General features: G+C 41.9%; 1 protein-coding gene across 5 annotated transcripts in view; it reads left to right on the top strand.

Annotated features, from left to right (window-relative positions):
• The window catches only part of LOC306928544 (glutamate receptor ionotropic, kainate 1-like), a 65435-nt gene that overhangs the window by 37388 nt on the left and 15353 nt on the right, over positions 1-12694 (top strand). For all 5 annotated transcript variants that reach the window (XM_079508759.1, XM_079508761.1, XM_079508762.1 and 2 more), the window contains 4 exons: positions 4190-4303; positions 6189-6392; positions 7977-8200; positions 9555-9673. In XM_079508759.1, coding sequence (XP_079364885.1) covers positions 4190-4303; positions 6189-6392; positions 7977-8200; positions 9555-9673 — 661 coding nt within the window. The remainder of the gene's footprint in view (positions 1-4189; positions 4304-6188; positions 6393-7976; positions 8201-9554; positions 9674-12694) is intronic.

A 12694-nucleotide genomic window follows, 5' to 3' on the forward strand; every position in this document is an offset into this window, starting at 1 on the left:
GCTGGCCCTATAGGTATGTACCAGTAAATGGGGCAGAAGATATGGATAACTTTTATCTGGTGTGTACTGTACGTAAGCACATTTTCTTTCTGACTGACTTTGGGTGAATTGAATTAGATAAGAAGCTTCAGAGCTGTGAATCATACTATGTCTTTGATTGGGAAATCACTCGTAGTCCTCCTCCGAAAATAAAACCTGCCGTCCCTATTTTGGGCATGTCATGTTCAAAATGTCTCAAACATTTAAAAACGTTCAAAAGTACTATACGCACATTCTGTGAAAATAGCAGTAGATTTGGTGTATAGAGGGAAAAAACAAAGGGACTGAGGATAGACTCCTGGAGGACAGTGGTGAATGACGTACAGTACAGTATATAGGGAATTAAGAAGTGGTTAAGTAGGTTCTGTGGATATACGTAGCAATACCTTCCATTGAGCTTGCTGAGCTCAACGCTCAAGCTGGCAGGGGATATAATTCTACTCTGTGGACAACCAGGTTGTTAGGTTAGTTTTAAGTGTGTGGATAGGGAATCAATGGCTTTAATGGCTGAGGGTATTCCACATTGTGGTGGCAGCAAATTAGAATGCATTTTGTTTGAGACGAATCTAGGGGGAACAACTCGAACCAGGTCAGAGGAGCTCCCTCTGGTGCTATGCCCATGGGCATCTCTCACTCTAGACTAGAGTACTTAGACAGGTACAGGTGGAAGATAGAATACATAGCAACTTGCTGTATTCTATCTTCCTGGGTTTCTGGGTTTGACGTTTAGTTTAGTTAGTTTGTTTTGAGAGGTGTGACGTTTTGTTTTTAGTGACATGGGGGTGTTAGTGAACCATGAGGTCCAAGCATATAACAAATGTTTCTCAGAGAACTCGTTTGGAGCTTTTCAGTAAGGAGATTCTGCTTCCAGGGTCCACGTTTCGTCAGAAACGTGATCTACTCCTGTGACAAGGATGCTCTAGAAAGCTTTTCAACCAGAGTAAAGGAAGCCTGAGTAGTTGAATAGAGGAAGGGAGCGCTGCCGTGGTCCTTTGTTTGTTGGACTGAATACAGGTGCTCATTGGCGAGGTATAATCATGAAAATAAAGAAGAGGATCCAAGGCACTCTAGTGTTCCAGTGAAAAAAGCCTTTATTGTAAGCTTCAAGGCATGGCAAAGAACATTACACAAAAGGGAGGACCAACGCGTTTCGGCAATCAGCCTTCGTCAGGGCAAAGCCTGCGTAGTAGTGTAAAGCACATTTACACTTTTACTGTGTACTTTAATGCTATTAATGATAACCTTTAATCTGCTGCTAATGGTCTTACTGTAAAACTGTCTGCTGGGCCATCACTGCTGTGGTTGTTAATCAATGAGGGGATTTGAAAGGGTCAGAATCCAGCCTCCAGATGCCTTTTCTAATCTGATAACTGTCTGGATTATTCTCACTGGCCAGATGAACGTGGCAATCTCATTCACATTTACTGTAACTCAGTGGGATACAAAAACACCACAAATCCTGTCTGTGAACCCTTTCCTTCCCCCATCATTCTGGCCCTCTGGTATTATCTTCCAAGATTTGTGTTTTTATACAGTAGGAAAATATGCTCAGATTTGTAGTCAAAAAATAAAAGAAATCATAATTTAGAATGCATTAAATTAATGAATAAATAATGCATAGAGCAGCAACGATATTTTGTCTGGAATACACTGCAAAGAGAGTTATGAGAAACTTCACTCAAAACGATAACAATGAAATAGTAGGGAACAGCCTGGCATAGTGATTGATGCGCAGTGTTTGGAGTGAGCCAAATCTTCAAAGAAATGCCATGGTTCTTTAAAACTTATATTCCTTCATCCTTGTTCATTTTTCTCTGTGGATTTACCCTGTGGACCGTACTGCAGCAATTGTTCCGTTTTCAGCTTCCTAGTGTGTTTATTATTTTTTTGTGATTATTTTTTTGTAACAAATACAGATTCCATTTAAATGCAAAATCAGATAGACAGTGTACGCGATGATCAGAATATTCACCAAGCTGCTTTTCTTTCTTCAATAGTATCAAAGCCAAATTATCATTTACATTATAAAAAATACCCCGCCTTGGTAAATAAAGTTTTTGGGGAGCTTTCAAAACGGTGTGCAGACTTATTCTTTCTTTTGCAATATAAAAATAGAGCCTTATCTTGGTGAATATTTTATCATACTAGTAATACAGTTATAAAATGCCATAGCATTTGGATCAAATATAGAACACACAAAGTAATTTAACAAGATAGAATAGGATTCGGGCACCTAGGCTGCAATGTCGAATCCCGGTCCCGACGACCTTTGCTCCGTGCCACTCCCCATCTCTCTCTCACCATTTCCTGTCAGTCTACTGTCCTAAAGGCATAATAGCCCAAAAACAAATCTTAAACAACAACAATGTCATTAATTAGGAAGAACGCCAATGTGTATTATGCACAACAAGTTTCCATTGTGGTTCACCTTGAGACATAGAACAACACGATCCAGCCAAAGCCTAGGGGCTCCATTTTAGTTCGAGCTTTCTAAATACAGTATTTGGGGATTTAGCAGTGGGGAAGGGGTGTTCCCCCATTAAAGTTGGTATTTTGGTTACCTGTCTAAATCCCTAAAACACCTCTGTTACCCGTTACATTATGCATAGGTGTGGTTTGGGCGTTACAATAATTGAACCAATCACTGTGTCACATTCCATTGCCTTTAAGAGATCCCTTATCTGTTTGCCGTTATGCCCAGTGCTATTGCTTCATAGCCTTACGGTCTCCCATGGAAGAGTGATGCGTTGCTTCATAGCCTTACACTAGTCTCCCATGGAAGAGTGATGCGTTGCTTCATAGCCTTACGGTCTCCCATGGAAGAGTGATGCGTTGCTTGCCTTGAAGTCTCACTTGTGCTGCACTCGGGAAAGTGCATTTCGGGAAATGGGATTAAACCCTATTTGCTGCGCTATGGGGTGATGAAACTGAACGAGCAAATGGAATCGCGCACAATGGCTGGCACAACTTAAGTCAAATAACTTCTTTGACTAGACATATATAAACACAATGGACACAAGGAAGTGATAGGCACTCACTTCTGCTGAGTATAGGAAAATTACAAAGAGATGCATAGGAGAATAAGAAGAGATGATCAGATGAAGCCTGACCCTGGCTCTATACCAAACTAATTTGGCATAGCCTACGCCGCTTAAACTGCTTTTAAACTCCACTATGCGCCTTCCCAAATGTGTGTGACCAAAATAACAATTTAGGGGAAAGTGTGCCAACACGCCTATGACCACACCTCTAGGCGCAAATACCGGTGTCGGCATAATAGATAGCGGGTGACACTGGACCAAAATACCATTTAGGGACAGAGCAAGCTCCTATACTCTTTTCAGGCAGCGGCTGACTTGCGGGCCGCGTCGCGGGTGACGGCGGAGACAAAAATGGAGCCCTAGGAGTCCTGATAGTGAAAGCCCAGCCACCCCACCTCCCCTGGTGCTGATAACAGTGGATGTCCCAGTCATAAGAACAGTCAGGAAGGTCACACGTTCACTCCCTACTGTAAGCTCCTCTAAGAGACACCACTATAACGTTGTCCACAAACATTACTTTTCAGGACACACAAACTGTGTTCCGATGGATCCAAGGTAGTTATTTAGTCACACGCTCTTATTAATACTTTTAATTACCATACTTAAATATTTATAAACCCCACAGACAGACACTTGCGTGCCCAGTTGTTCCTTTCCAAGTTCCTTTTCTACCTGGAAGTAAATTGCATTCACACAGCATCCATGCTCCTCCTGCTGTCCAACCGGGGAGCATTAGATCTGAATCGCCACATGAATGCAATAAACTTCCTGGTAGGATTTAACCCATTTTGAGCGGGAATCCCTTTTGGTGGTTACATACATTATGTTATAATTTAGCTATTGAAAAATAGCAGATCTACAAGCTCATAGCGCGCCACCGAGTGGCGCGCTATGAACTTGTAGGTCTGCTATTTTTGAAAAATCGTTTTTTTAATTTCGACGTCAGGCCTGAATGGGTTAAAGGCAGCAGTGCTTGCTGTTCTTGAGGACCAGGGTGTGTGAGATACCACTTCACTTTTCGCAATCCTTCTGATTGAGAGCATCAGATAGATGCCTTTTTCTCTTTCAAAAAACATGTACTGATCTATGATCTTTGTTTCCTTCACCAGATAGCTGTGTGGAACTCCTACACTGGACTGAACCTGACACAGTTTTCCCGTGACCAGAACAACAATGTGACAGACTCTCTGGCCAACAGGACTCTGATTGTCACCACCATACTGGTGAGATGGAGTATAGTGCAGTGGTTCCCAAACTTTTCAGGTTCAGACTCAAAAGAGAGATTAGACTGCCTGGTAGCCCAAACTAATGAAAATAGCAGGTTGCGAAGCGTCGTGTTGTGAGCTTGTAGATCAGCTATTTTCACTATTCTTTTTTTATTTTTTTAAATCTTTTGAAATAATATATATAGGCCTATATATATATTTTGAAAATGTAGGAAAAATAAAATGGGATTTTTACTCAAGTCGTGACCCAGCTGTCTGTCCTGAACATTGCGTTCCAAACTTTGTGAAGTTCTGGCTTGTAACTATATTTTCCTGGGAAACAACATACCGGTAAACTATCAGAAATAGCTGTCAGTCTAGTCTACAAAAACTATCCATACAACCCTTTTTTCCCCATCCACTGTTACCAGCTCAAGTTGTTTACTGTTTTGAGCCTACCATTCCTACAGGTGCAAACGACTATATTTTCGCACATGTCTCTCACATGCAACAAGCCAACGACATAAGGTTAAAACCATTTAAGAGTTAAGATGAGGTCATCTACACAGTTACTGAGATTTACGACGTGATGCGACACGTTGTGAGTTTATAGATTGTACTATGCTTAAGTGGGTATGTTTTGTAATAATAATCTAACGCTATAAAGTAACTAAAGCTGTAACATAATTAGAGTAAAAAGTGCATTAAAAAAAATCACATCAAAAAAAAGTAGCACATCCAAAAAAATTATAAATGGCAGACAAAGTACTCTCATTTCCATTTCTTTATTGGCACACACCAAAAAGGAACGCTTACACATTCCGGCTATGAGCCTTCATCAGAGCAAAAAAAAAAGTGTAGTGGAGTAGAAGTATAAATTATATATATATATATAAATGTAAGTACAGTACTTGAGTAAATGTACTTTGTTAGTTTCCACCAGTAGTTGTTCCCAAGCCTGACCTTCAGAGACAGGAGTCAGCACGAATGACAAGAGCACTGCACCAGGTGAATGTAATTAACTTCCTGGTAGATTAGAAAACCAGCAGGACTAGAGGTCCCTGATATAAAAGGGCGGGCAGTTGTAGCTCAATTGTGTGTTTTGGAAGTCTAAAGTGTATTCAGGTTTTCATGGCAACCCAACACTACACCACATGATTTCACTAATTAGTTCTGCTGTCTCTGGTTTTTAATTAAATCACCTGATGCGGTAGAATAAAAAAACAGAATCCAATTCAACATCTTGGCACATACAGTAATTGAATGCCACTGCTCAAGGGTGTGTGAAGAAGCCAGCTAGATATGGAGAAATGGAATCAGAAGACAGAGATTATGTGAGTGGAAGAAGAGAATTATTATATTTGGGGATTTACACACAAAGTGGTATTTTTTGCCGTAAGTACCATACCGGCATCATTGCCTATTCACAGCTTTGTAGTCTATAGACCATTTCACGGTAATTGGCTTTGTTTTAAAACTTTACTTTATTCAGGTGAGTCCGCACCTGAATAATTTAGTCAATGTTGGCTAAACATAATTTTGCAGAAAATAAGTCAAAGTTGTAAATCAATCTATTCTCTGGGGATAATCTTTGGTTTGAGTTTTCGAATCTTCCAAGGTTTTAAATGTGTTAATCACAACACAAAATTAAATGGATCTGCTATTTTCGGTGTGACACTTTCACCCAATGAAGTACAGTATAACAGGTCTTTAAAACGTTACTAGGAGAATTCTAAGCAGCTCCTCTGCATCTAATGAGGGTAAATACTAAATACAGTATGTGTGTGAAAAGGAGAGACATAGGAAAATAAGATACTTTAAGATACATAGCAAATGAATGTACCAAAATACAATACAATCTTAGTTTGTTTCTTCCTTTGGTTTTATTTTCTGTGCTATACAGGAAAACCCGTATGTGATGTATAGGAAGTCAGACAAGGAGCTGGAGGGTAATGACCGCTTTGAGGGCTACTGCCTCGACCTGCTGAAAGAGCTCTCCAACATCTTAGGCTTCACATACAAGGTCAAACTGGTGTCTGATGGAAAATATGGAGCGCAGAATGACAAGGGAGAGTGGAATGGAATGGTACGGGAGCTCATCGACCATGTGAGTTGAACCAGAATAAGCTACTAACGCATAGCAATGTTTTGCCGCACGCACGCACGCACGCACGCACGCACGCACGCACACACACACACACACGCACACACACACACACACACACACACACACACACACACACACACACACACACACACACACACACACACACACACACACACACATATATACACACACACACACACACACACACACAGCAGTGCTGTTTGTTATTATTAACAGCAGCTATCAGGAACTCCTTGGACACTGAGTAAATATAATTGCCTACCTGATGGAATAGAAAGGTAGCAATTGTCTGGGTCCCCATGCAGGACCTGAGTGGAAAGTCAATGATCTAGACTAGACTAGAACCTCTTTTCTCTATTTCTCTCTGAAAGCTACAGGTGTTCTGAAATGACTGGGAGTAAAGAAATAAGCATCCCAGCTCTCATTAGGATAAACTCATCAGGCAATTTGGGGCATTGGGTAATGTGGTCAAGATTTGCTTAGTTTATATCTTGTTCTAACAGCAGCAAGTCAACCTAAGTATTGCTGCTCTAGACATGAAACTGTACATACTGTACTGCAACACCACATGACTTGGTGAAATAGAAAAAGCAGTCGCACATATTCTTGATTTCTGTGTTTCAATATTTTTATTAAACAGAAAAAGACATGGACAATACATGAACTTATAGCACATGGACACAACATACGACACTTAACCCATTTTGGGCGGGAACCCCCTTTTTTTCTCTATTAAACACATTCTTGATTTCTGATGTGTGTGGGGTGGTTCTCTTACTGTATGTTTAATGTTGATTCTACAATCTACAGTATATACTACAGTTGGCAGCAGCAAGGAGAATATAGGAAGAATGTGTATTTACTGCAGTGTCTTCGAATGTCGGGCCAACTTTGACTGGCTTTTCATTATCGAGTAATTCAAAAGATAACAGACGAGACGAATAGACTGACTTAGAGACTCTAGGGCAGTATTATGCGTGTCTTAAGTACCAGGTCTTATTACTTAACTTAAGACCTGGAGGAGTGATCAATGCCATTTGGCTATTCTGAGTGGCCAAACAGCATTGACCACGCCTCCATGTCTTAAGTTAAGTCATAAGACCTGGTACTTAAGACACGCATAATACTGCCCATATGTTTTCATAGACCTGGGACTGAATTCGAACTCACACCAAAATATTGTCTGAGAAAAAGAGAAAAGACATAGCTACTGGAAGTAAATAAAATGTGACTAAAGGTTAATTTGTGTAGGTTGGATGACAGAAACTAAAATAAACGATGGCAGATAATCCCAAAACAGTCTTATTTTTCAGGGAGCATTCCGACAGTGCCCGGTCTCACTGTGTAAGACGTGAAAAGACAAAAAGTGTTGGCACGTCTTAAAGGCTCAGCAGCAGTCAGGATGATTGCCTAAAGTTGTGCTGCACCCCACAGCTCTGCACTAACAACCCACAACAAACTAACAACAAAGCATACACCCAATGAAGCCACAGAAAAGAACCAAACTCAGGATGGTGATTCCTACATGATTCCTACCTACCTCCCCTCACTCTCTCCCTCCAGATCGCAGACCTCGCCGTGGCTCCTTTGACCATCACCTACGTCAGGGAGAAATCGATCGACTTCTCCAAGCCCTTTATGACCCTCGGCATCAGTATCTTGTACCGTAAACCCAACGGCACTAATCCGGGCGTCTTCTCCTTCCTTAATCCCCTGTCTCCTGACATCTGGATGTATGTGCTCCTGGCCTGCACTGGGGTCAGCTGTGTGCTGTTTGTCATTGCCAGGTAAGAGGATATAGGATGGATTAATGGTGGGGGGCATCTGTACAGATGAAAGACTGTGTGTGTGTGATGTGAAGGATGGCAGTCGAGGGTTATGGGATATGAAAATGTGCTTCTGGTCAGCCTTGTCACCAGGACAATAGTATGGAAGCCCATTTCCGCCAGTGAGGAAATATTGTGCAATTCTGATGTATCTCATAGTTTCATATTCTGCAAATATCACATTAAACCTACTAGAACAGTGCCTGACCTCATTTAGGATCTCCATATATGAAGATCACAACACTGACATCAAACCCTGGATTTAGGCCCTGTCCGGAGCCCAGGCAGAGGCTTTTGTGCTGGTTCCGGACATCTGGCTATCCGACGGACTTGAGACCGGGCACTGCACTCCCGGCGGCGGTGTGGAACGCGTGTGTCAAATTTGATGTCGGTGGGGCGAATGGTTCTCGAGTGGGGGGGGGGGGGGAGGGGGGGGGGTACTCTCAATCAGGCCTTTGTATTTGTATTCAGTGTTTGTAGAAGGCTTCCATATGATAGGGTACAGAGAATCACAAAACAAAACAAATCTGAGTGGCCGAGTCAAACGCAGCATGTGAATGAGAATTGACTAAATAGAGAACAACTGGCAGGTACCTGTCACCTGAACAGTAACAGGCAGAGAATAGCTGAACCGTGTATATTGCATTCTGATGCATCCTGATTATAATCATATGGGAACAAAAGAATATCACTGTTTATGGTGCCAGTTAGAATGGCTTTGATTGTGGTGGTCATCTCAGGTAGGGGCCATATCCCTGCCAGCTGGTAGGGCACATTACATGAGATATTAAAATGCAAATTAAGGTTCCAGGGGCGGATTTAGTTTTTTTTTCTTTTCCCTTTGACACTGTGATTACAAACTGACAGCAGTTAAGCGTAAATTTGGTGTGTAAGACTGTCTGGTTATGCATATGTAATGACTCAAAGCAAACGCATTTTCATTTTCTGTTCAATGTAGGCCTACACGCCTGAAACTGCTCTGTGTACGAAGTGGCTTTCTGTCAGGAGTAAGCTGAAGGGAGAATAGCATGTAGACATACATAGAACAGGGCTCCACGAGGAGCTCAGGACTTGTTTAATTTGAAATGGTTGAAACATGGCTAAATCCAGCTCCTGCAGGTTCCTGTCCAACCTGTCTCTCTCTATGTATGTATATGCATTAAGGCCCCTTTCTGAAGATTAGCAAAGCAGTGCACCATGTATTGTCATTTTCATTCATCCAGGCATTGTACTCACCCCAGTCTTCTTTTCTCTCTGTCTCTCCCTTTCTCTCTCTCTCTCCTTTTCTTCTGTCATTGTTTTTGTCTTCCTTCAGGTTCACTCCATACGAGTGGTATAACCCACACCCGTGCAACCCGTCTTCAACTCTCGTACAGAACAATTTCACCTTACTCAATAGTTTCTGGTTTGGCGTTGGAGCTCTCATGCAACAAGGTATATAGGTCACAGGTCATGGGCCACTCATCCCACAGGCTGCAAAGGCCACTGGGCCCCTCCTGTAGGGGACCATGTATTGAACTCCCTGCACAGCAGTAGGCATTACCCATACTCTAAAACCTGGAGAGAGCCATGTGTCATCAATATTCAGCCCCCATTTTCCATGTTTTGACTACAGTCAGCCGCCCATTCTTGAACTCCACATATTTTCGTCTGTGTCTTTATTATATGTCTTTCACACCACATTTCACATCACATTTATCTTTCTATTAACAGGCTCTAACAGGTTTTATGGTAGCCTTTATGTATGGGCTGGGTGTATGCCTGGTGTGTGTGCACTGGCGTGCATGTGTGCGTGCGTGCGTGGGTGGGTGGGTGTGTATAGTACTGTATGTCTATAGCTTGTGCATGTCTGTGTCTGATATGTGTATGTATGGAAATGTGCATGCACACCTAGCTCTCTGTGCATTTATGAGTAGAGTGGCCTTGAGCGTTCTGTGGGATGCCATGTCCGACGGTAACCGCTTTGGATACATGGCAGCTATACCAACCTAGCCTACCAACCTTTACAACTAAAAGCACAGTTAAGTCCAATTCATGCTTTGCCGCACAACAAAAAAACAATACTTATGGCTCGTACACAGTACACACTGCACGATATTTGCTCCGATTATGCTGTCGGGGACCATTTTTGGCGCTCGCCGACAACTTTAAAACTCCTACAGTGTGTAGGGGCCATTACGCCTACTACACCTTGTGGGGCATAGGCTGTCAACAAGCAATCTCTTGCTAGCCAGCTGGCTCCAGGTCATCTTCAGGGTCTTGATGTCAGCCTCCATGTCCCATCTCTGCGTCTCCCAACAAACACCTTGTGCAGAGACAAAACTGTGCAGGACAAAAACATGCTTGCCAAAATAAGCTACAATGCTAGCCAAAACATTATGCTGGCCAAAACGATGGTAGCCAAAAACAAATTACACAAAAACAAATGATGTGCATCAACATTTGTTTCAGTTAATATATAATGTTTGTCAAGCAACATTGTTGTGCGATGAAGTATGAATTAAGCATGAAGCATTTGTCTCCTACCCCCAAAATGGCAAATGTTTACAAGTGGGTACAAATGTTCCAGAAACAGTAACCCTAAATGTAGTTACGTGTGGTACGTATCCTTTTCATTATACTTTCATGTTTCAAACTTATCTCTGTCCCAGAGAAGACAAGGTAAAGGATGCTCACTGTGTGTGTTTTGCAATTTTACTTTTGACTTAACAGGCATGTGGTGTTTCCACTGTTTTCCTGTGCCATCGGTATTCTTGTTTCTCTATGTATCCTCTTTTGTGTCTGTTTGAAGAATGGGAAATAGCTATGTCATGTTCAAATCAAATATAATATTTTGCATTGCCATTCCCTCTCATCATTTTGGACAGTCACACAAAGGAGTACAGAGAAAATAAATGTAAAAAGAGATGTGCAATTTATCATCCAGGGAGGATCTGGGTGGAACATCTCATTGAGAAGAGAGGTGCAGCATTGTGAATCTATGCTATTAAGATGAACCTATTTGAGCTGAAGTGCCTGACTCACACAATGTTTTTTTAACAAACCCACACACACCCACATGCATACACGCGCGTGCCCTCCCACACACATATGCGCGCGTGCACACACACACACACACACACACACACACACACACACACACACACACACACACACAGGCACGCTCACTCTCTCTCTCTCTTACTCTTGCTCTACTACTGACTGAGATACTTCGCTCATTACCATTCTAGCTGCACCATTCTCACTCAGACAGACCACTCTAGTTCAAAACCACTGCTGCACAGAGATGGAGACACACAGACGGTAGTATAGGTACAGCATGGAATCCAAAGAACTTATTGCATTCTTTAAAAGAAAATTAGTTTAAATTAGTTTGTAATGATGAGAATTAAAAGATGAGTGTTCAACAAAAAAAATCATGTATTGCTTTCTATCGTTCTAGCAATTCTTAAATAAGGGGCGTGGGCATTCAGGCAATTGGTAAAATAATAATAATTACACAATATTTTTGTCTTTGCAAGCCCAAAGGCATGAAGATCAGGGAAGAACCTCTGCTCCAAATGTTGCCACCAGGAGGCCGATTTTTGCAAAACTCATATTCCATCCTGATTGGCTAAGAGTGTATTCGAAGGTTTGCAGGAGTGGCCATGGCCAGTTTTGTGCAAAATGCATGGGGATGTTTTTTTTGTGCAAAAAAACATCCCCACTAGGCCAAGGAATCTGTAAGAGTAATGTAAAAAAAAAATGTTTTGCAAATATCGGCCTCCTGGTGGCGCTATAACAGGTCAATGTGAAACATTTGGGTCAGAGTTTTTCCCTGATCTCCATGCCATCAGGCTTGCAGAGACAAAAATAGCCTGCTTATTGTGTAAAAAATCCCACCCGTGTGAAGTTAGGGGTGTGCTTGTCGTCGTACATCATCCAATAAAAAAATAATATACTTCTTCATGAATTAATTTGTCAACTTACCGGTATGTTATTATCTTTTAACCATGATACAATTTTTAAAGACACATATGACATAAATTCTCCTTTCATTGTCAATGGCAAATGTGACACGAGTTAAGGACAAAAAGCTGAGGGGCTAGTGCCCCTCAAAAACAAACAAAACACATTTACCAATTGTCCGAATACGATAGAAAGCAGTACATGAATTGTTTGAGTGGTGCGACCACTCCTATAGACAGCTATGTGTGTCCCTGGGTCCCCTTGTGTCCCTGGCTGGCTGTGTCCGAGCACGAAAGTAGCGTTTGGTTGGTTTTCACCAACCAAAAGCCAACCAAAGTGTCACTGTTGCTGTTGCGCAGCCTAACACAGACACACACACACACACACACACACACACACACACACACACACACACACACACACACACACACACACACACACACACACACACACACACATTAACTGTATATATGATGATTTCGGGTACAGTACAGTACAGTACAGTAC

This window comes from Electrona antarctica (assembly GCF_951216825.1).
Source record: "Electrona antarctica genome assembly, chromosome: 8".
Lineage (NCBI taxonomy): Eukaryota > Metazoa > Chordata > Actinopteri > Myctophiformes > Myctophidae > Electrona > Electrona antarctica.